Here is a 21,080-nt window from a genome sequence, read left to right as displayed (position 1 = left end):
TCAGTTGCAAACGTTGGAGTGGATTTCACACAGGAAGAGCTGATGTCGCACTCGGCCCTAGGCAATGAGATCGTGCACTTATAGGTACGGATAATGCATATTATAGTTGATTTTATAATACACTGCAAACACGTCTGTGCTTTTCATAATTCTGGTATGTACTGTTTTGTACCCTCTAGTAGTACTATTCATCAGGGAACCCCTAATTATGTGGCATGAATTATGTTTTTATATTAATTTTGTCCATCAGTTTGATGTACCAACAGTAGTATTTGGTGATGCTCGATATGGGGTGTGGTGGTACCCCCTCTGTTGTATCTGCATTGTGGGCATAAAATTAAAGAGAAAACACTGTGACACGTTGCCTTGGATTGGTCGAGTTGGTCTTTGAAAAACGTTCTGTTATCGTTTGTTATAAAATGCATAGGGTAGAAAGATGTTGTAAAACTAGAATATAATGATCTACACAAATATGCCTCGAAATTGCGTGGTTTTCTTTTTACCTCGTCGAATAACACGGCGCCGACCGCGTTACTGTTAGTTCGCGACGTATAGGAAAACAGTGAAATTTTGAGTGATACTTGTGTGGATCATTATAATATTCTACATTAAAACATCTTCCTAACCATATGCATTTCATAACAAACGGTTTCAAACGCTTTTTATAAATCAACTCGTCTTATCCAAGGCAACCCTACCTCAGTGGTCCAAAATATACTTTTTGTATATCAAGCAATATAAGTGTGTATAGGTCTGCTCGTTATATTACTGGGGCAGAATCATAGAGCTAGCTCTATGGGCAGAATGGACACAACCTCGTTCCCGTAACTGTTTACATGGGTGTAGCAATCTCAATGTGCAATACCATAGCGTAACCCATTGAAACTGTTTTTACCTAAGGTTTAGATGTGCCGAAATATGGCACAGTTTAAATGAGTCCTGTGGGAGGGGGAAGATTGATCGGTTCGAACGAGGCTATGTTTGACATTGCTCAAGGCAGGGCTAGAGTTCTATACTAATATCTGGGTCCGTAAGTGAGTCTAAACCAGGTCAATTTTTTGAAAATAGCTTATAATTATAGACATTCTTTCGTTAATTTCTATTGCGCAAGCGCTAACTGTTGAATCAGGTGCATGATGACAGCAGGTGATCCATCACGTAATACCTTCAAAGCATTTTATCACTTGCACGGTCGGAATATTGCCCCTTTTGCAATGTTTACCCATTATTGTCATCCAAACACAAACTCTGCAACCATAAAACATATATTCACGACTATTATCTTAATCTGTAACACAAAGAATCCAAACCTGAGTATCAACTCATACCTTCAGTTTCCCCGAGTTTGTACACAGTGTCTGGTTGATAAATTTTTCTCACTCCAAGGGAGTGTTTTGTTAACTCACTCAAGAGCCTGGTTTCAAACGTTTGAAACGATTTGGAGTTATCCGTAACCGTTACCAGGATTGTTTCTTTTTCTTTGTAGCTCAAAATGTTTTGTTGATATTGGGTGCGTTCGTTTAGCTTCCCCTGGTCGACCCCGGTGTGTGGCGTGTCTTTTTTCAAGGACGAACGCGTGCAGATAATTACCCACATTTGTCCTGGGAAAAAAACCCGCTACACACCGGGGTCGACCCAGGAACGAACGCACCCATAGTTTGAGAGGTGAAACGTGCATCATTTGACAGCGTATACAAAGTCCTTTGTACTTACTTAAAATTGACTATATTCACACTACACAATGCATTCAAAACATGCATGAACATGGTGGCATATTGTGTTTATACAACATGAATGAGCTGGGAAGCATCAGTGGTTTCGTTTCGTACTCAATGTTTGTTTACTCCTTTCTGATAAAGGATCGAAACAGATCGAATGTGTCACCTTTTAAAATGACAGAGTAAAGCGTTTGCAACTTACAATGCAGGTAAAGGCATATGCACGAGATACCATTAAGTTGTATCGGCCACCGATTCGGGGTGGTGGTGGGGCGGGCATTTAAGAATGTATACAGTCCCATTTAAAGGCAGTTGACACGTTTGGTATTCTTGGCAAAGACCAGTGTTCTCACTTGGTGTATATATCCCTAAACATGCATTAAGTAACAAACCTTTGAAAAGTTTGGCTCAATTGGTCATCGTAACTGAAAGAGAATACTAAAAGAAGAAAAAACACCCTTGTTGCATATACTGTGTGTGCTTTTAAAGGCTAGCTGATAATCGTTTATTATTTGAGTGAGAAATAACCACTTTCTCCAAAACTACTTTTACTTCAGCGGGAGCTGTTTATCGCAATGTTTTATACTATCAACAGCTCTCCACTGCTCGTTAACAAGTAAGTTTTTATGCTAACAATTATTTTGAGTGATTACAAATAGTGTCCAGTTGACACCTTAACGTTTAAATGCACTGCAGTTTCAAAATGTCCCACAGCTCCGATTGTATACGTCAGTTTGACCCATTTCTGGTCAATGACACTGGTTCCGGGTCACCCTGACCCGAAACGGGTCAGCCGTTGATTTCACCAAACTTTGGATTAATCTTAGGACTTAGGGCGAGGTAAGTTCCGTTTAGGATGCATTGAACCCATCCTTTAGGACGAGGACGAGTTCCTCGTCCTAACTCGACCAAGAAAGAATTAATCTTTTAGCCGCCCGTGAAATCGGCTGCCGGTGTCAGCTGCAATTGTGTCCGCCATGCAATACTGTCCGCTCCGGACACTTTTGCGTATGCATCGTGTCCGGGGCTATGTAAACCAACCGTCCGGGGATCGACAAGTACATGTACATGACTTGGCCCTGGCGGCCTTACACTTTCGTATTGTACTACAGTGTACATACAGAGGTAGAGTCCTACATAGGGCTGGTACATTACTGTACATACATGCACGTCAGCGAGCGTGCATGCATGCACTGAACCTACGTATACGCAGCATGTATATTCACGTATTTTATGATTGCAGCGAATACCCAACGGCCGAACATTTCCCATGTCATTCATGACATGCACTTATGCTTGTAAAAAAAATGGCGAACGTGTTCCGTCGACCTGCGAGGACGGTTTTTCCACGGATGCGGACACAACTGCATATGCGAATGTGTCCGGGCGGACACAATTGCATTATGCAGCAGCGTCCGGGCGGACACGATTGCATATGCAAAACCGTCCGGCGGACATTATTGCACATGCAATAATGTCCTCCAGATAATATTGCATAGAGGATGGCCCAATGGTGGCAGGACCTTGAACGAGTTAAGTTCCAAAAGACTTTACGACGCGTTGAACTCGAGATAAGACTAATCCTAGCGTTTCGTGAAATCGGCTGCCGTTGTTTTTATTTCTACTCAAAAACCTCCATGTTATAAACCTGGTAAAGAATCATGTGAAGTACCTAATCACACACCGGACTGCGTTCTAATGAGCTCTTGGTGCTTCATCAGCCCAGAACTTCCACTCTTTGGGGCAATAGATCATTTTCTGTAGCATCAGCCCGGGTGTGGAACCAACTCCCACTGACTGTCAAATCATCTCCATCCATCACAACATTCAAGACAAACTTAAAATCTCACCTGTTCAAACAAGCATACTCACACAATCCTCAGTCCTAATTTGTCTTTCTCTCCTCAAGCGCCATGAGCGCCCTCCTGAGGCGGATACCGGCACTCTATTAAGTGTTCTTTATTATTATTTATTATTTATTATATTATGTCGACAAATCTGATTCTCAAAAACTCCGTAGTTTCTATTATTTAATGCGCCTTTATGGGCGCCATGCCGGACGGATTCGTTATCATTCTTCCTGCGTGGACAAAATAATAGGTTCTCGATCAATTTCGGAAAATGAGCAGCCGATTTGAATGCCTCAAAACGAAATTGAATGACCGAATTCTGAATTTGAAACGCAGTAAAAACCGGAGAGGCAAAATAGCTTTAATTCGAACGTCTGAAAATAAAATTGGCTGCTCATTTTCCGAAATTGACCGAGAAAACCTATATTCACTCCGGATTTTCGGCGATATCTAAAAAACACGACTACCTTTTGAAATTAAATTTTGTAGTTTTTTTTCTTTCTATTGTATATCTATAATTTATAAATACAGTTTGTTTGCGGTAACATGTGTATACATTTATATAGGATTGAAATTAGGGCCGATGAGGGCTGCGGGGCTCTCGCCCGGCTGCAGTGGGGGCCCGGCACGGGGCCCCGACTTCAGGGCTCCAAAACCAAACGTTTACAACTCTACACTGAACTATAATAGTGAGGAGTTTTTTTTTTGTTTTTTTGTTTTTTTTACAGAGTAGGCCTAATTCGGATAATAATATTCCATCCAGTGCCGTATTTCCCACTAAAACCTCAAGGCTAGAGCACTGCACGACGACGTTTGTTCAATACATCGCCAGAATTAATATTAGACTGACAATACCGTGGACCTTGTCCCTCCAGTGTCCTTGCATGCTTCCTTTACACTGTGCATGCTCTCTGCATTTCATGTAGACTTGTTTCAAGTCCCAATTCCCACCGTGCGGCCTGCTTGTTAGTTGGCGCGACATGCTTATAGGGACCTCTCACACGAAAACGGGACTTGAATCAAGTCTACATTTCAGGTTAGTTCACAGGTGGTGTGATATGCTCATATACTGCTATTGGCTAAGTACCACAAAAGGGTACTTATACGTGAATTTAAAAAAAAACACTGACATTGCCAAGAGCTCACAGGGTAAAGCAAAACCCATTTGTGGCATTTTTTGTTATGTTTGTTCGGTTAAAATGATCAATGCGCTACATTTACCCACAGCCGATGTTTGAAGCCAGAGTCATTTACTGCATGGGCTTGCGACGGGAGTGCTGGGGTCTATATCAGTGTGTCGAGTTGGGCTTTATTACGGGGCTATAGCTGCCATCACTGACACGTTCTGCACAGGTTTTTTTTTTTCGGGTTGGACCGCCGGTCATCATCAGTCTACATAAAACAGGTAGGGATTTGTCAGAATTTATGGCTTGAGCTGTTGTTATGACCAGGGCCCAGTTTTATAAAACTGTTATTAAAATACTGCTCGACAAATTTCCTATATTTTTTCTGTACCTAGCAAGTTTTTGTGCTTACAGGCTTTATGAAATTGTGCACATGGCACAATATTTAGCGATTTTTAGACGATAATAATGCTCATTGATATTGTTTGCCAAGCGGAAACGAGCAGGATGCCAGTCACAAAAAAAAAATCATGTGACATGGCAGTTTAGCCGGTAGCCTTATTCTGATAAGCATTTTGTTGTGCTGAGATACTTTTGTTTATGAAATAATTGCCATTTGTCGCTGAATGCATTTTTTAACTCTGCAACTGTAGCCAAAATCTCTTGCCTAAAATATTCGTTTTACATTTTTCTCCGTGTCACTGTCGGATAGGCTACCCGATGCATTTTTTAGCAACGCCTTTTTTTACAGACTTTAAAGGAACACGTTGCCTTGGATCGGCCGAGTTGGTCTTTGAAAAGCGTTTATAACCGTTAGTTATAAAATGCATATTGGTTAGAAAGATGTTGTGAAAAGTAGAATACAATGATCCACACATTAATTTGCCTCGAAATTGCGTGGTTTTCGTTTTATGGGTCAAATTTGTAAACGAGGGGTTTAAACAAGGGACTCTTATTATCTCTATGCAGCCATTTTGTAATAACATTACTCATCTATAAATTGCATTACGCAATCGGGGCTGACCGGCTGGAAAACAAACAATAATTTTGGTCCCTTTGTTTGTTTTTATTAGTGTAGTAAACCCATATCAGGGCCACACCTTTTCGGTGTTGCGTCCTACAGTGGCGTGTGGGCTAGACATTATGGCTGCCTTTAACACTTAGTTCAAAGTTTTTTGAACAGGTCCAGTAGACACGGATTTACCTCGAGGGAAAGCTCGCAATTAATTGCTTCCTGTGAAAGGAGGTTGTTTTAGACCACTAGCTGAACAGAAACAAGTAAAAGGGCCAAAGCTACAATAGGAAATTTGGCAATTATGCATTTTTATGGGAGATGGCGAATAAAGATAAATTTACTAAAACGGGATTTGAACTTGTGACCTTTATTTTGCTGCCGTTATCAGAAATTTCTTGTTCATTGTGTATTGTTTTTTAGTTTTTCTATGATAGGAGTTTTTTTGCAACCATGTTGGTGTTGTTTCTGAACAGTGATGTCTTTATTGCTGCCGTTATCAGAAAATTATCGTTCATTGTTGTTTAGATTTTCTAAATGTCAGGAGGTTTTTTGTATGTCTTTAGCAAACTTTGCAATCATGTTGTTGTTGTTTCTGAAATGTTTGTTTGCTGAGTATGCTTTGTTCTTCATTAAATGCATGGGGTTGAAGGTTCAGTAAGCTCACTGGATCACTGCCACAATGCTATTCACGACTAGAGCATGGTGATGTTTCGTACCGCACCACGACTTTTTGACAATGCAGTTGAACTTTGTATTGTGTTGCCCGTGAGTGTTATCACTATGCAAATCTTAGGCCAAATAAAAAAAAACAGTTAATCGTCCCCTTCCTCATCATTTTTTGAGGCCGTATCCTTTATATATTTTTTATTTATTTAACTTTTTATTAAAGACATATTCTCTGAATCCCTCGATAAACTTGTAGGAGTAAACTTATCATTTTAAGAACCTGTAACTACACACAATTTAAACTGAAGCATTGGTGGCCAGTTTGAATCAAAATGCTTCGCAGCCACACTTTGAACGAAATAAAAAATAAAAAGGCCCTCATTCTCCTCTTTTTGAGAAAAAAACTAGACGATCAACTGGTATTTTTGTTTACTTGGCTTTATATTTTGGTACCTTTTAACAAACAACGCCACGGGAACTTGTTGGTTGGTTTTGTGGGACAAAGTACGTACATTGTGACTTGTGTTTCCATAATTCTCAACTTTGACTCCTTTTTTTGAGGGGGGGGGGTGGGGGATATGTTTCAATCATTGATTGATACTGATGTGAACTTTTGAACAACAAATAAACGAATCTTCCAACATTGGGCATTTCAATTTTTTGAATTTTTATTTTATACAAATTCGCCCCAAACAAGGCTAAAAGTCACTCTTCATGGTATGGGGCTATAGAAGACAAATTATTTCAAGTGGAAAGAACTCAGGGGAGCTGAAGGCAGGAATTGATATTGCTCTCAAAACAGTCTAGATTGTAGGATGGAGAGAAACATGAACCCGGCAAGGAGTTCCAAAGAGATGCAGTGATAAATTTGATGACTATGATGATTACGCTTTCAGTTTCGTAGAGCTGCTTGAAGCTGAATATATACCGTAACAAAAAAACTCGTGTTATTACTATTAGACATGAACTAAAAGATACCAGTCACAAATTGCCCATGTGACATGTTTTTTTTTTTTTTTTTTTTTTTTTTTTGGGGGGGGGGGGTTGTTATAGCCTTATTCTGATTAGCATAAGTTTGTTTTGCTTAGCGAATATTAACTGCCTCTCTCTTTAAATGTAAAAGAGTGAAAACAATACTCTTCGAGTTATCCCTCAAATGGCTCTATTGGTTAAAGTCAAAGACCAGTCTTCTCACTTATAAAGTATCTCAACATGCATATAATAACAAACCTGTAAAAATTTGAGCTCGATTGGTCGGAGTTGCGAGATAACTATGAAAGAAAAAAATCACCCTTGTCACACGAAGTTGTGTGCTTTCAGATTATACTTGATTTCGAGACCTCAAATTAATTCTAAACTTGAGGTCTCGAAATCAAATTCGTGGGAAATTACTTCTTTCTCGAAAACTACTCCACTTCAGAGGGAGCTGTTTCTCACAATGTTTTGTACCACCAACCTCTCCCCATTACTCGTTACAAAGTAAGGTTTTATGCTAATAATTATTTTGAGTACTTACCAATGGTGTCCACTGCCTTTAAAAGGAGTGGTGTTTATTTCACTCTTTGTGAGGGGTTTCACTCCAGGACAGAGTGAAAAATCACTCAAAAAGATGCAAAGTTCAATTTTAAAGAGTGGAAGACCGCCCGAAAAAGAGTTGTCGTTCACGGCTCTTCAAAGAGTGCATTTTCACTCGTTTGCTTTTAGAGATTAGCTTCTGTGCAATTTTGGTTGCATGTCTGTCTGTAGTTGGTAAGACATTGCTCTATAATTGCAAAGGAAATGGGCCAAAATCCCACACGAGTAACATGCCTGTGATTTTGTTGTTTACAAAACTCGGGAAAATACTGATTAAAACACACACATCCCCTTTTTGCATTCCTTAGAGACTTCTATTGTCACTGGACTCAAGATTGTCCCATAGACCATGACACTTGTCTCAAACTTCTTCCCACTCCTTGAAGTGGCGTTTTGTATCCTTTGGCAAAAGGCGCGTTATAAATACGATTATATTATTATTATTATTATTAACACAAAATTCCTCTTGATGGAGCACCCCGGTCTTTAGAATTTCCCTACATGGAGTCCCTTTATTTTCCCATTTGTGTTTTGTTCGTGGTCTCCTGCAGAAGGTACCAGAAGGTACCGAATATGAAGGATACAACCAAAATTAATAGCCTGTTTTTTGTTTTGTTTCTTTTTCGATCGCCAGTAAAACTCTTGCCTTCAAATTGAAATCGTCACCAAGCATCGGTTAACAATGGAGTCCGAAACAACGCAGCCCAAGCGATTTTTCCTCTGGACCGTCCCACGCTCCGTCTCGACGGCCTTCGAGCGATGCATGAGCGGGCTCGGCAACGTGGCCCTAGTCCACGAGCCGTACACGGCCGCCTACTACTTCGGCCCGGACCGCGTGTTCCTCAACACACCCTTCATGCCTGTCGAGCACGACTACTCTTACGCTAAGATCAAGGAGATGATGGAAGGAGAGTTCTACGAGAAAGAGTACGTCTTTGGGAAGGACCATGCTTACTCTCTCGACGAGCGCTACGACTCGCTACCCGCTGGCTTCACCCATACGATTCTTATCCGGGACCCGGCGAGATCCATGGCCTCGTTCTACGACGTCTGTAACATGCCGATTCTGAGACACTACAGCATGCTGAAGTACATTCTACCGGAAGGCTATGCCTTCAAACAGCTCTACGATCTCTACCAGTACCTCCTGGAGACCACCGGGAAAGAACCTGTCGTGCTGGACTCTGAGGACATCCTGAAATACCCGGAACAGATGATCAGGCGTTACTGCGAGGCCGTCGGTGTGCCCTTCAAGACAAGCATGCTCGACTGGGATCCACAGGTCAATGTGACCCAGTCGTGGGCCAGCAGCTTGAAACTGATGCAACATATCGGGGTCTACGAGAAGGCTCTAAAGAGCAGCTGTTTCAGCTACAGGAAGCCCAAGCCAGTTGATGTGCTTTCCTTGCCTGCGGACTTCCAACACGCGATAAAGGTGTCGCAGCCTTACTATGACATGCTGTATGAGAAGAGAATAGTTCCTGAGGACAGAGAGACCGAAGTATGAACAGTTTATTGAAGCCCCTTAGTTTTTTATCGTTACGAACGGCTTCGGGTTTGAATTCGGCTTCAGGTTCCGTTCTCTCGTCTGAAGCCCTGAGCACGTACGAAAAGCACACGCAATTGTCAAAACAACTGCGGGGCCATGCTTGCCTCTGAGCCGAATCTGGAGCTGAAGTCGTGGTTTCGAAAAGGCCACCCCATTATTGTGTTTCCCCTGAACAAAATAATTAGCAAGCTGGCCAAGGGCGCCACACCTTTGACTTCACTCACTTAATGACGTCACTCATCACTGGATTGGTCCCTATAAGGATAAGGACAGGTGTTGGCTTCACTATGCATACACCATGTACGTCGAATTTAACTGGGAATCTCCCGAACCGTGAAATGACGCAAGGTCAAATGTGATTATGGACGATCACGAGGGCTCAATGACAGATCTCTGGCGTACTTCTCACGAACCCGAAGTGTGACGTCAAATGTTCGGGTTATATCACTGCTGTGCAGTTATGTTTACTATCATTTTTAAAAGTTGTTTAAAATTGCGCCACTTGAAGGCAATTTTTTTAGTTTGCCTTTCTGACCATGATTATGACCATCAGATGTCGCTTTGATGTATTTCATTTCATTTATGAATATGAATTATGTTTTATTGTCATTTGTAAAAATACAAATATTTGTACAGTGAAATACCCTTTGGTTTTGCGTGTCTAAAAATAATGTTATATAAAAATACACACTAAAAATTTACCATTATACAAAAATACATCGCATAAATAAACATTTATGAAAAGTATTACAATTTACAGGCGAAATACGAAAGATAAAAACAGCACACATGAATTAAAATCAGAAATAAACGTTAATGATTAAAATCTGTCATATGCATTCTGGTTGCTCAGAAAAGCGAACTTAACTTATAGGAGAGAAAATAAAGAAGGAAGTTTCGGTTCTGGATGTGGGAGGAACACACAGATAATTAATCTATGAGAAACCCACGCATTCAGTCGGGGCATGACAACCCAATCCACATAGTGGAGTTGGTTTTGAACCCGGCGGGATTTGAACCCGGTTCCTAGAGAGAGAGAGGTAGAAGGCAAGCAAGGCAAGATACCACTCGTTGCAGAGTGCCCGTGGGGGCAAGCGGCGCTCCGTGCCCCACGAGCATCCGGTATCAACCTGTCTGCCAATTCAAAGTATTGCTCAGGAAAGTTACGACGGTGTGGCACCTTGAGGCACTGGACACTATTGGTAATTACCCTAAACAATGATTTGTCAGCAAAACCTTACTTGGTAGCGAGCAATGGAGAGCTGTTGATAGTGTAAAACATTGTGAGAAACGGCTACCTCGGAAGTAACATAGTTTTTGAGAAAGGGGTATTTTCCCACTAAAAAATATGCATCTGAAAGCACACAATGTGCAAGCAAGGGTTGTTTTTTTCTTTCATTATTCTCTGGCAACTTCGATGAGTAATTATAGAGCCGAATAATGTTTACAGATTTGTTATTTTATGCATGTATGCTTGGATATACATCAAGTGAGAATACTTGTCTTTATAATTACCAAAGGTGTCCGGTGCCTTCGCGGTAGAAGAGTAATATTTAGCCTGACAAATGAAAGATGTCACAGATGTCCGGATGTCTGTGTACACATTTTATTTCCGGTTTAAATTTGTCAAGTTGGGACACCGTTAATCATTTACCTCTCTATAGTTTTACCATTTCGTTCACTGTTAACAAAGTTGATTATGCAATCTAATTTGCGTTTCCAAACCATGGGCTTTGACATGCAATGTTCTAGATTGCTGAAAATGGCATTTTCTCCAACGGTATTAATAGTTGCTGTAGCCATAAGTCGCAGCCGTAGCCGAACTTCAGCCAGATACGACCTGAAAGGCAGGGTATACATTTTGCTAATCTAAACAAACAACAAATCTTATACGCGTATAAGAAGCACGGCAGTTTTTTAGAAACAATTTAATGGAAAGAAATTTGGTTTTAGAGAGAGGGATTCATAAATAATCGTCAGAAATGTTTCTCATTCCGAATACCTACCGATTATTATTCTTGCGTGGACATAACCGCTCCAGATTTTCGGCGGGTTATGTAAAACAAGCTACCACCTTTTGAAAGTAATTTTTAACAGTATAGTTTTATTGTATTGGAGTAAAACAATCGAAGGGTTTCAAGAACCAAAGGTAAACTTGCCCCTAAAGGAGTTCGTGCTAAAATCGGTACACACAATACTAAATAACGTATAGGCCTACTAAAGTAAATCAAATCGGAAGAGTAAATGCATTTAAATCTTCTTGTACATTTTTCAACTAAATCGTGACAATTTCATTTAAATTTTAAATGAAAACAAGGAAAATTTGATCCTTGTTTAAATTTAACTTTGAACTATTGTGTACATTTTGTCTTGGTTTATTTTCTTTTTCTATTTTGCCAATTAATCAAGCCGCAGTGAAAATAATGCTATTTTCACGACAATAACGTATTTTCAGATGGTTATGAGAGTGAAAATTTGGGACTTGTATTGGTGTTAGCGTTTAGGTTTTGGGGGTTTTTCTTTTCAACCATTCATTTCATAACAAACGCCTGTATAAATAAGCAATGTGTAAACTTAATGTTAAACAACATCAGAATTCACACACAGTTGAACAGGCTGAACGAATCATTTTTGGCAAAAATTGCACCATGTTTCTCTTATCCGTTCGTAGAAATGATTGAGACAAGTCGACCTTCTAAAATGATAAGGTTACCTTGGCAAAGAAAGTATTGGTCAAGTCGACTTCTACTAGACCTATAGCATCAGAAAGATGTCTTGGTGAAAAAATGTATCATGGCAAGTAAACTTATTCCTAGGTATTGGTTCACTGTTTTGGGCTCAGATAATCTTGTAATATGGACAAGTAGTTTCGGTACTCGCTCCGTAGTTTTCATTAGCAAGTTTTGTTTATGATTAGATAATTGCAGTGATATGATGCAATTCGTTATAACATAATGCGGGTTTCATTTAAATAAGAGCACTGTTAGTTCAGAAGTCACAATTTTTGTGCAAAATGGTGTGTGAACGGTGTGTGTAACAAAAATTGCGTAGAAGCTTTTTGATATTGTACCTAAGTGAGATAAGTCAATAATGTATTGTTGAGTTTAACAAATTTCAATAAACTACTCAAAATATTTTTTTTTCTGTAAATGTTCTGAAATGTGTACGGTTGATCTTGTGTAAAGGTCACCTGTGTTTCACTCTGAAAACCCGCGGGTCAGAGTTGACCAATTTCTTGGTCATTTTTGACACACCGATGATTCCGGTTCATTCTGACCCAAGATTGGGGTCAGGCCCCGCCCACGGGCCCCGGTGTAGCAGGAGATTCTGTCCCCCAAACTGTGTAGGCCTACAAACTTCTTCTGTTAGGCCTCCAGATCTTCCTCCTTCAGCCCGTTTTAATTTCCCATTATAGGGGACGGAATCTCCACGGTGACAGATTTCCCTTGGACATCCGATGGATCCGGTTCAACCAGTGACCCGGAAGTGTTTAGAGTTCGAATGTTTTTTAAATTTGAATAATACTTTATTTCTGTGAAATCCTGAGTTTACTCAGACTTTTCTGTAAATAGTGTGTGAATTTAAGTAAGCCTATGCACACAAACATGCACAATAAAAATGAATCAATCGCACAATGAATGACGTAAAAACAATTGGTATGTCCAGTTCATTATTGTGTATTTATTGTTTTGAGACATTGGACACTGTTGGTAATTGTCAATGTACAGTCTTCTCACTTGGTGTATCTCAACATAATGCACAAAATAACACCCTGTGAAAACTTGAGCTCAATCGGTCGTCGAAGTTGCGAGATAATAACGAAAGAAAAAACACCCCTGTCACTCGAAGTTGTGTGCTTTCAGATGCTTATTTCGAGACCTCAAGTTCTAAATTCTGAGGTCTCAAAATCAAATTCGTGGAAAATTACTTCTTTCTCGAAAACTATGTTACTTCAAAGGGAGCTGTTTCTCACATTGAGCTATACTCAGAATCAAGTAAGGTTTTATGCTAATAATTATTTTGAGTAATTACCAATAGTGCTCACTATTCCCCCGGCCCCCCCCCCCCCCTTCAAAACACTTGTTTTTTGTTTTTCTTCTTATCTTTGACCAACAAGGATGGTGGCACACAGTAGGCCTATCTCACTTAGATGTCAGTGTTCCTGATGACCACTCGAGGAAACTATAGGTGACGAGTCTTTGTTCACTTTACAACTACGAGGTTACTGTTATTCCAAACTATTACCGTGCCCTACTCACCCACGACCAACCACATCTTCTACTAAAAGTACTAGGCACACGCCAGGTGTAGGTCATGATTGTCACCAAAATACTTGTTTTCTGGCTGTAGGCCTATTTAGTGTAGGTTTTCTCGGTCAAATTCGGCAAATTAGCAGTCAATTTCATTTCCATGCGTTCGAATTAAAGGTGTTTTGCTTCTCCAGTTGACACTGCGTTTCAAATTTAGAATTTGGCCATTCAGTTTCGTTTAGACTAGAGTCGAGACAAATTCCTTTAGCACTCTGTTCAATTTAGCGTATCAACATTTTTTTAAGACACAGACGCCTCAAGAAGCGTCTGCGAATTTGAACGCTGCTTTGATGAATTACTAACAAAACATTTTTTTTTAATCGAATGACGCAACATTACATTTTGACTAATCATAAAACGAAATCGAATGACCCTTTTCACTAGCATTCGATTTCGCGCGAAATAGAATAGCTTGATGGATTTTAATTGGCTGCTCATTTTCCGAAATTGACCAAGAAAACCTATACATTATTTTAAAAAAATGGCACTTTCGTTGTGCTCAGTCAACGGGGAAATTAATTTGTCTTTTTCCTTCTTAATAAAAAAGGGAACCCTTAAAAAAATCCAAGATTTCTTTTTTGAGGATGGCAATTCTAAGCAGCAAGACAGAATTACTTCCAGACAGCGAGGATACTAATTGTTGACCTTAATTAAAAGAATAAAATGGCAGTCGGTACGAAATTTTTAGCTCTTATTAAATTCCACTCTGCCAGTCGGTAAACCTATTATGATGAGGCGAACCAACATGATCTGCATAAAAAAATAAAACAAAATAATGGAGGATGAAAAGTTCAGCGGTGGCGCTATTCATCAAAAGTGCACTCATGCACTATTTAATCCAAACACTTGAGGGCGTTGTTTACTGAGCTCATCTTGCAAACATGGCGTCCGGAATTTGTGCAACTCTTTTGAGGAAAGTAACGTCTATCATCCATGAAAGTGGCCAGAAGGTATTGTTTTTCTCTCTCATTAAGTTGTTAGTAACTAAACACAATGTTTGTCGATGTATGTGTATCAATAGCTTAGGGTTGAGCACATTTCAAAGTTGTGTAATCATTATTTTTTTGACCAAGCAGCAACCATTATTTCTTATTTTGATTTGGTCAACTCAATGAAAAGTTGCTGAACATGTGCTGTTGTTGTGGACTGGTGTGGTACGCATACGGTGCTCAATTTTTGTTACAGGCAAGCAATATGGCATTGGGTACTACTAAAAGCCGACAACGTAAACGTAAATCCAGAGTGCCGACAACACGCCGACGACAACAAGTCCATCCAGAGTGCCAACAACACACACTATCATCCTATAATATCATATGACATGTCATAAACATAAGTTTCTCTTTCAAATACCTCAAAATCAAATAAACCAAATGAGTATTTTATTTTTTAGAACTAAGCTTTATATAAACAGAAATTATGCAGAAATAAAATGGCAAAACCTTACGAAAAGTCTGAATTCTGAACCAGAAAAAAAAAACCAAACTCAGACGCCATCTTGGCTTAAAAAACGGTTTTCGACCAGTCCATAAAATATCGATACGGGTAGATTTAGCACTTACCAACAACAGAGGGCGGGCGTCATGTGAAGACCTTCACCACACTGTGTGCACAGTTGATGCCGGCCCTCTATTGAGTTGTAAGCGCCAGTCCATCTTGCCCGCATCATAAGGCCAAATAAAAAAAAAGGAAAAGTTTCCGTATGGCGCCACCACTTTTTCATTCGATATGAAATAATATAGTATCTAATTTACCTCAATGAGATATCCTTTTTTGTAAAAATTAGTGAAAAAGTGGTGGCGCCATACGGAATGTTATCCAAAAAAAAATACCAGTTGATTGTCCAAATAAAAAAAAAAAAGAGGAGAATGAGGGCCTTATTATTTACTATTTACTATTTTTTTTCAAGATTGCCGCTTAGCACACTGCTTAGTATTTTAAATCAAACAGGCCACCAATTCTTCAGTTTGAATCAACCGCAAACTTATTTTATACCGTTTTTAGTTGCATGAGGACCTGTGTTAACACTAACGCCAACACTAAAAACAGGGTCGGATAACACTAACAAGATTTGCTGGTATACGCATTCACTAATACTGTTTTATGAAACAGATGGTTACAAGTGTCCGAGAGCATCACATTAGATTTGGGAAAAGCTCCTCAGCCAGTCCTTTTGCAAAGGTGGATTTAAAAAAGCCAAGTTTTTTTCTGGTTAAAAATTCAGACTTTTCGCGTAGTTTTGACATTACATATCTGTTTATATATTTTAATACAAAGCACACTTAGTTCTAATAAGTCCTTGGTTTATTTGCTAGTTATTAGGTGTTTAAAACTTGTTGTTGGTGTGTTGTCGGCTTTTAGTAGGACCAATGGCATGCTGGCAAGGCGGCAGCCCATGCCAATAACTAGCCCAGGTTGAACTCCACTAAAATTGCTAGCTAGTCCCAGGGCAGGGCTTGCCCTGCGGTTGTACATGTATGGTGTCAGTGTCTGTTGCATGCACTCTCTGCACTGACCACCTGACGTTCTGGCGTCGATTTCACCAAATTTTTCTTACTTAGGATTAATCTTATTCTAATAGGACTTAGGACGAGTTAAGTTCTGTATCCATAGACGTAGGATGCATTGAACCCATCATACAAGTTAGGACGAGTTACTCGTCCAAACTCGAGATATGATTAATCATAGCGTTTCGTGAAATCAGCTGCTGGGCATGCTGGGTATAAAGTTTATTTTCTAACTACAAAGTAGCATGATCAGTAGCCTAATTCAGTGGCACGTGCAGACAATTTAGAAAGTTTAACCATCGACAGATGGAGTGAAATAGACCAACCTTCAATGTACCAAAAGTAAAAAATATATTTTTTTTTAATCCATCATTCTGGAAAACAAATTGCAGGTGATTCCGTTTTAGACATTGTGACCACATGAGCATGCGCCAAAGGCATTATAAAGCAACTCAACTGACTTCCACAAACAAGTGTTGTCAGGTGGTCCTGTTGCGCTTCTCTGTTTAGTTTGTCACTTTTACACTTCTGCCAAAAAAAGGGCATGGTGTTAATGGTAAAGTTCTGAGCGGTTCATTTCGATAAATTACAGCGCCCTCTCTAGCGGTGGAAGTTATGACAAATCAAAACGAGAGAATCTGGCACTAAGACAAGGGGCAACAGAGACATCAATTCACATTCTGTAATATCAAAATAAATGTTATCCAAAGTTAAAATTAAAAATTTTGATAAATGATGAGGGTGTCTGAGTTGTTAAAAAAAGCTACTGGCTTGCAGGGGTATAACCATTTAACTGTTCAATGTCGTTGTTGTCGTTTACATCTTAGTGTTCACAGCTTCCCGTCTTGAGTGTGTTCTCCCAACCAGACAGAGTGCCATCCAGACCTTACTATGCAGACTGGAAGATGCTCCGCGATGTCAAGCGACGGAGGCTCTTCAAGGAGTATGGCGTCGAGAGGAGACGAATCAACTGCATACGGAAGAACACCATCCTACCAGATGAGCTTAAGGTATGTGTATGTTTAGGACCAAATTTCATTACAGACTTCTAAGCAATATTTGAGTCGGGGTACCAGTCACAACAGTCTAAATTTAATGGAATTTTGGCTGGTATCCTGTTTATGTTAAGCAATGCTTTTTTTGTGTTTAGCAACTTGTTTTTGTGCTTACAGTTTTTTTGAAGTGTGGCCCAGGAAGATAAAGATTGTATTTATCTGGGTGGTAATCAGCAAAAATGATTTTATGATATTGCAGTATTGGTGGTGATACAGATAAGATCACATGTATTATCATTTATGTGCAATTATTCTCCAAACTTGTTTTAAATCGTAAAACAGTATTTGCTACGGCGCGCGGCCACACACCCAAAGACCATGTTGTTAATCGGTAACAACTGGGTCCAATTTGTTTGAATTTGTAAACAATCGAAACCTGCCTGTCTGTCATAATGTTGTATCATGCAGGTAGAAATGTAGGCATACATGTATGTTGAGATGCAAAAGCAACCTTTTGTAGCAATGACTATTACAGTGTACAAACAGGATGCATGTTTTCTTATGTTGGTGTTTTCCTGTCCCCTTCAAACATAAGGTGGCTTGCCTCGCTACTCTCAGTGACCACATGGTTCATATTTTTGTCAAATCACACCTCACTAGCTGTAAAGATCTGTTAAAAAATGGAAACAAAAATGGAAAAGCAGACTCAAAACTTAAACACTGGAGCGCAGGCCTGAGACCAGTGATTTTAAATTTAAAAACGGACAAGTTCGACAGTCTTGTGTTTTTCATTTGAGCAAATCGTGACAAATAAAAATGATCTTTAGGCCTAATTGTTGACTTTGAGTCTTACAAATATCGTTACATTCTGTTGAGTAGTAATGAGGTCTTTTCTAGGGCTTGTCTTTTCTATAAAAGCAACTCAGGTGTTAGACTGTGTCGTAAATTGGTTTCTTGTTTGATTCCGTTTTGGTAGAGATGAAACTTGTTGAAATGTTTTGAGCCACAAAGCCAGGTCATCTTGAGGTCTTTCCCCTCCAATTTGAGCCTGGAAAAAGTGTGAATTTAGTGTCATTTAATTTGCTCTTCCCTCTGCCTTTTGATCAAGTGCTCACAATTTGGGTGTAGTTCGAATATTGCGTATATTATTGTGAGAGCTCTGTTTTAAATTGTCTGCCTAAGTTTGGCTTCAGTTGTAAGTTTTAGTTTGTACACCATCCATGCTCAGTTCGTTAGCCAGGGGAAAACTACAATTTTGTGCAGGATACAAATGTACGGTCACATTTCAGTTTAAAGATGTACAAGGAATTTTCCTTGGCGTAGTTTAATAAACAAAATGTGCTTGTAGGATATATTATTTGGATTTGTTTGAACTTAAGGGTTTTCATCCGGCACTCCCCTTCTTCCTGACATACCTCATCCCCACCCCCACCTTATTCTCTTCACCCATTTGTTCGTACCTACAAATACTGGGACCTCCAAGATTCATGTTGATTGGTACTTGTTTTACAGTTTATCTTTCATCTTGACTGTCCTTCATGTATGACATGTCTTACATTGTATGTGTTTGTATTTCAACTTTTTTGTTGCCGACTAAGTAATAATATTACTAGAAATAGTAAACACCAAGTTAAAAATAAATGAAACAGTGGTTTGGGAAGCCTAGCTCAAGGAATTGTTTAATAGGCCCTTGTAAAAAATATGTGCCTTTGTAAAAAATATGTGCCTCTATTTGTCAATATAAAACAACAAAATACAAATCTGAGCTGATTTCAAAGATAAAGTAAAACTACTTTATAACTACAAAACCGTGCTTTACACAAACCAATTTACCTTGCTCTGCGAAAAACAAACATGACTTAACTGTTACTCAAAATAAAAAAGTCGTTACATCTGCATTATAAGTAGGCCTCCTGATAAGCATTTACATGTAAACAATAACAAAGCAGACACAAAACGACAATACATTTTGTGTAAAACACAATATTAATTTTTTTTTTTTTTTTTTACCCATACAACGATGTGTGTTAGCAATGTATACTCAGTACTTTCCCGAGTCCTGTGAACAAATATCACAGGCATGTTACTTGGGTGGGATTCGAACCCACGACCCTTGCAATTCTAGAGCAGTGTCTTACCAACTAGACTACCGAGGTTGCCCGATAGTTAGAGGCAGTTCGAATCCTATGTTTTGGCAGTGGGTACTGCATAAGAGATGTTAAATTTGCATCGGGGATAAAGAATATTAATTTTTGTTTGAACCCATATACCGATGTGTGTTTAAAACACTGTATACTCTGTACTTTTTCGAGTCCTGTGAAAAGAAAAAAAAACACAATAGATTTAATCCCACCAATATTTGGGGATGCATTTCTGCTTCAGTGTTTCATGCAGATCTCTGCTCTGCGACATAAAATACTCATCCACAAATGATTTTCCTACCCCACTAGGAGATAGCAGACCGTGAGATTGCGGCCTTTCCGAGGGACAGTTGCTGGATACGACAACGCAACCGCTGTGCTATCACCTCCAGGCCTCGCTCCGTGTTGCCCCGCTGGAGACTCAGTCGTATCGTGTGGCGCCAAGTTGCTGATGCCAATCATATGTCCGGAGTGCAGAGGTCATCCTGGTAATGACCTCTTCAAAAAACAGTGCTGCAGATGCTAATCATATGTCTGGAGTTGAATATTCATCTTGCTTGGACTTGACCTCTGCAAAACTGAAGAGGTCATCTTGGTAATGACCTCTTCACAAAACAGCGCAGGTACTGCAGATGCTTTATTATATGTCTGGAGCGGAAGTGGAAGTATCATCTTGCTCGGACAGGACCTCTGCAAAATTAAAGAGGTCTTCCCTGGTAATAACCTCTGCAAAACAGTGAAAATGTTTAATTACTGTCTGTCTGGAGTGGAAATGTCGTCATGTTTGTTATGGCCTCTTCAAACAAAGTGGAAGTGTTAAAATACTGTACATAATATGCACACGTTTGTCTGGAGCAGAAAGGTCATCTCGGTAATGACATCTGCAGAAAATGACCCGTGATCGTCTAGGTAATGACCTCTGATCATGAACATGTACAGTGTAGTAATAGCCTGTGTTCAACATGGTCATGACCTCTGATCTTATTGGTAAGATTAACCTCTGATTATCTTGAACCTGTGATCATCTTGGTAATGACTTGACCTCCAATCATCTTGGAAATGACCTCTGATCATATTGGACCTGTGGTCCTCTTGGTGATGGCCTCTCATCATTGCTGTTATGACTTCTGCATAGTTTGTGTTTAAGATGTGTTGGGCCTAATGTACCAACGTTTACAAACCTGAATGGTACTGGATAAGTCATGATTGTTAGAAACTCTCCTGCATCTTTAAGGGTAATTAAAAGCCCTTGATTTTTGTTTTTTACAACACTTCAATTGCATTGCTGGATTTTCCAATGCCACAAGCGACTACACATACATGTGTAAGTCATGTATTGTTGGGACATGTACGTTCACTGGTTTGGCATGTAGATATAACTTTCCGATGAATTAAACTTCAGCCAAAGTTCATTGACTGATTCTTGATACTAGTATAAAAAATGTAAACATTGTTTTACATTGTGAGAGGAATGTACTGTTTACACTTTTGACCAGTCTGGCGTTTAAAACCAGAAAGTTTAGTATAATGTCCATTTCTTTAACCATTTACTATACTGTCAGTATCAAAACAAATGTACTGATGATTTGAAATAAATTGATTAAGATGGTAAGAAGACATTGTTAACAAT

The 21,080-nt window shown here is 39.5% G+C and overlaps 2 protein-coding genes across 5 annotated transcripts; both read left to right on the top strand.

Annotated features, from left to right (window-relative positions):
- Positions 1-7: 7 nt before the first annotated feature.
- Positions 8-10,139, top strand: LOC117300580. Of its 4 annotated transcripts, none has more exons than XM_033784239.1 (3): positions 8-84; positions 4,796-4,973; positions 8,583-10,139. In XM_033784239.1, exon 3 carries the CDS (start codon positions 8,631-8,633, stop codon positions 9,453-9,455), a length of 825 nt encoding a protein of 274 aa, XP_033640130.1. In that variant the 5' UTR covers positions 8-84; positions 4,796-4,973; positions 8,583-8,630; the 3' UTR covers positions 9,456-10,139. The 4 variants fall into 4 exon arrangements, with proteins under 4 accessions (XP_033640130.1, XP_033640133.1, XP_033640132.1 ...); XM_033784241.1 differs by lacking the exon at positions 8-84 and adding an exon at positions 98-154; XM_033784242.1 differs by lacking the exon at positions 4,796-4,973 and having other exon boundaries at positions 19-84.
- Positions 10,140-14,675: 4,536 nt separating this feature from the next.
- On the top strand, positions 14,676-21,080 carry LOC117300601 (28S ribosomal protein S14, mitochondrial-like). The gene is made up of 3 exons (XM_033784262.1): positions 14,676-14,757; positions 17,142-17,324; positions 19,760-21,080. Exons 1-3 carry the CDS (start codon positions 14,689-14,691, stop codon positions 19,940-19,942), a joined length of 435 nt encoding a protein of 144 aa, XP_033640153.1. The 5' UTR covers positions 14,676-14,688; the 3' UTR covers positions 19,943-21,080.

The sequence above is a fragment of the Asterias rubens genome, chromosome 16, assembly GCF_902459465.1.
Source record: "Asterias rubens chromosome 16, eAstRub1.3, whole genome shotgun sequence".
NCBI classification, from domain to species: Eukaryota; Metazoa; Echinodermata; class Asteroidea; order Forcipulatida; family Asteriidae; genus Asterias; species Asterias rubens.
Note: the sequence above shows the minus strand (reverse complement) of the source record. Positions and strands in the feature narration are given on the sequence as shown.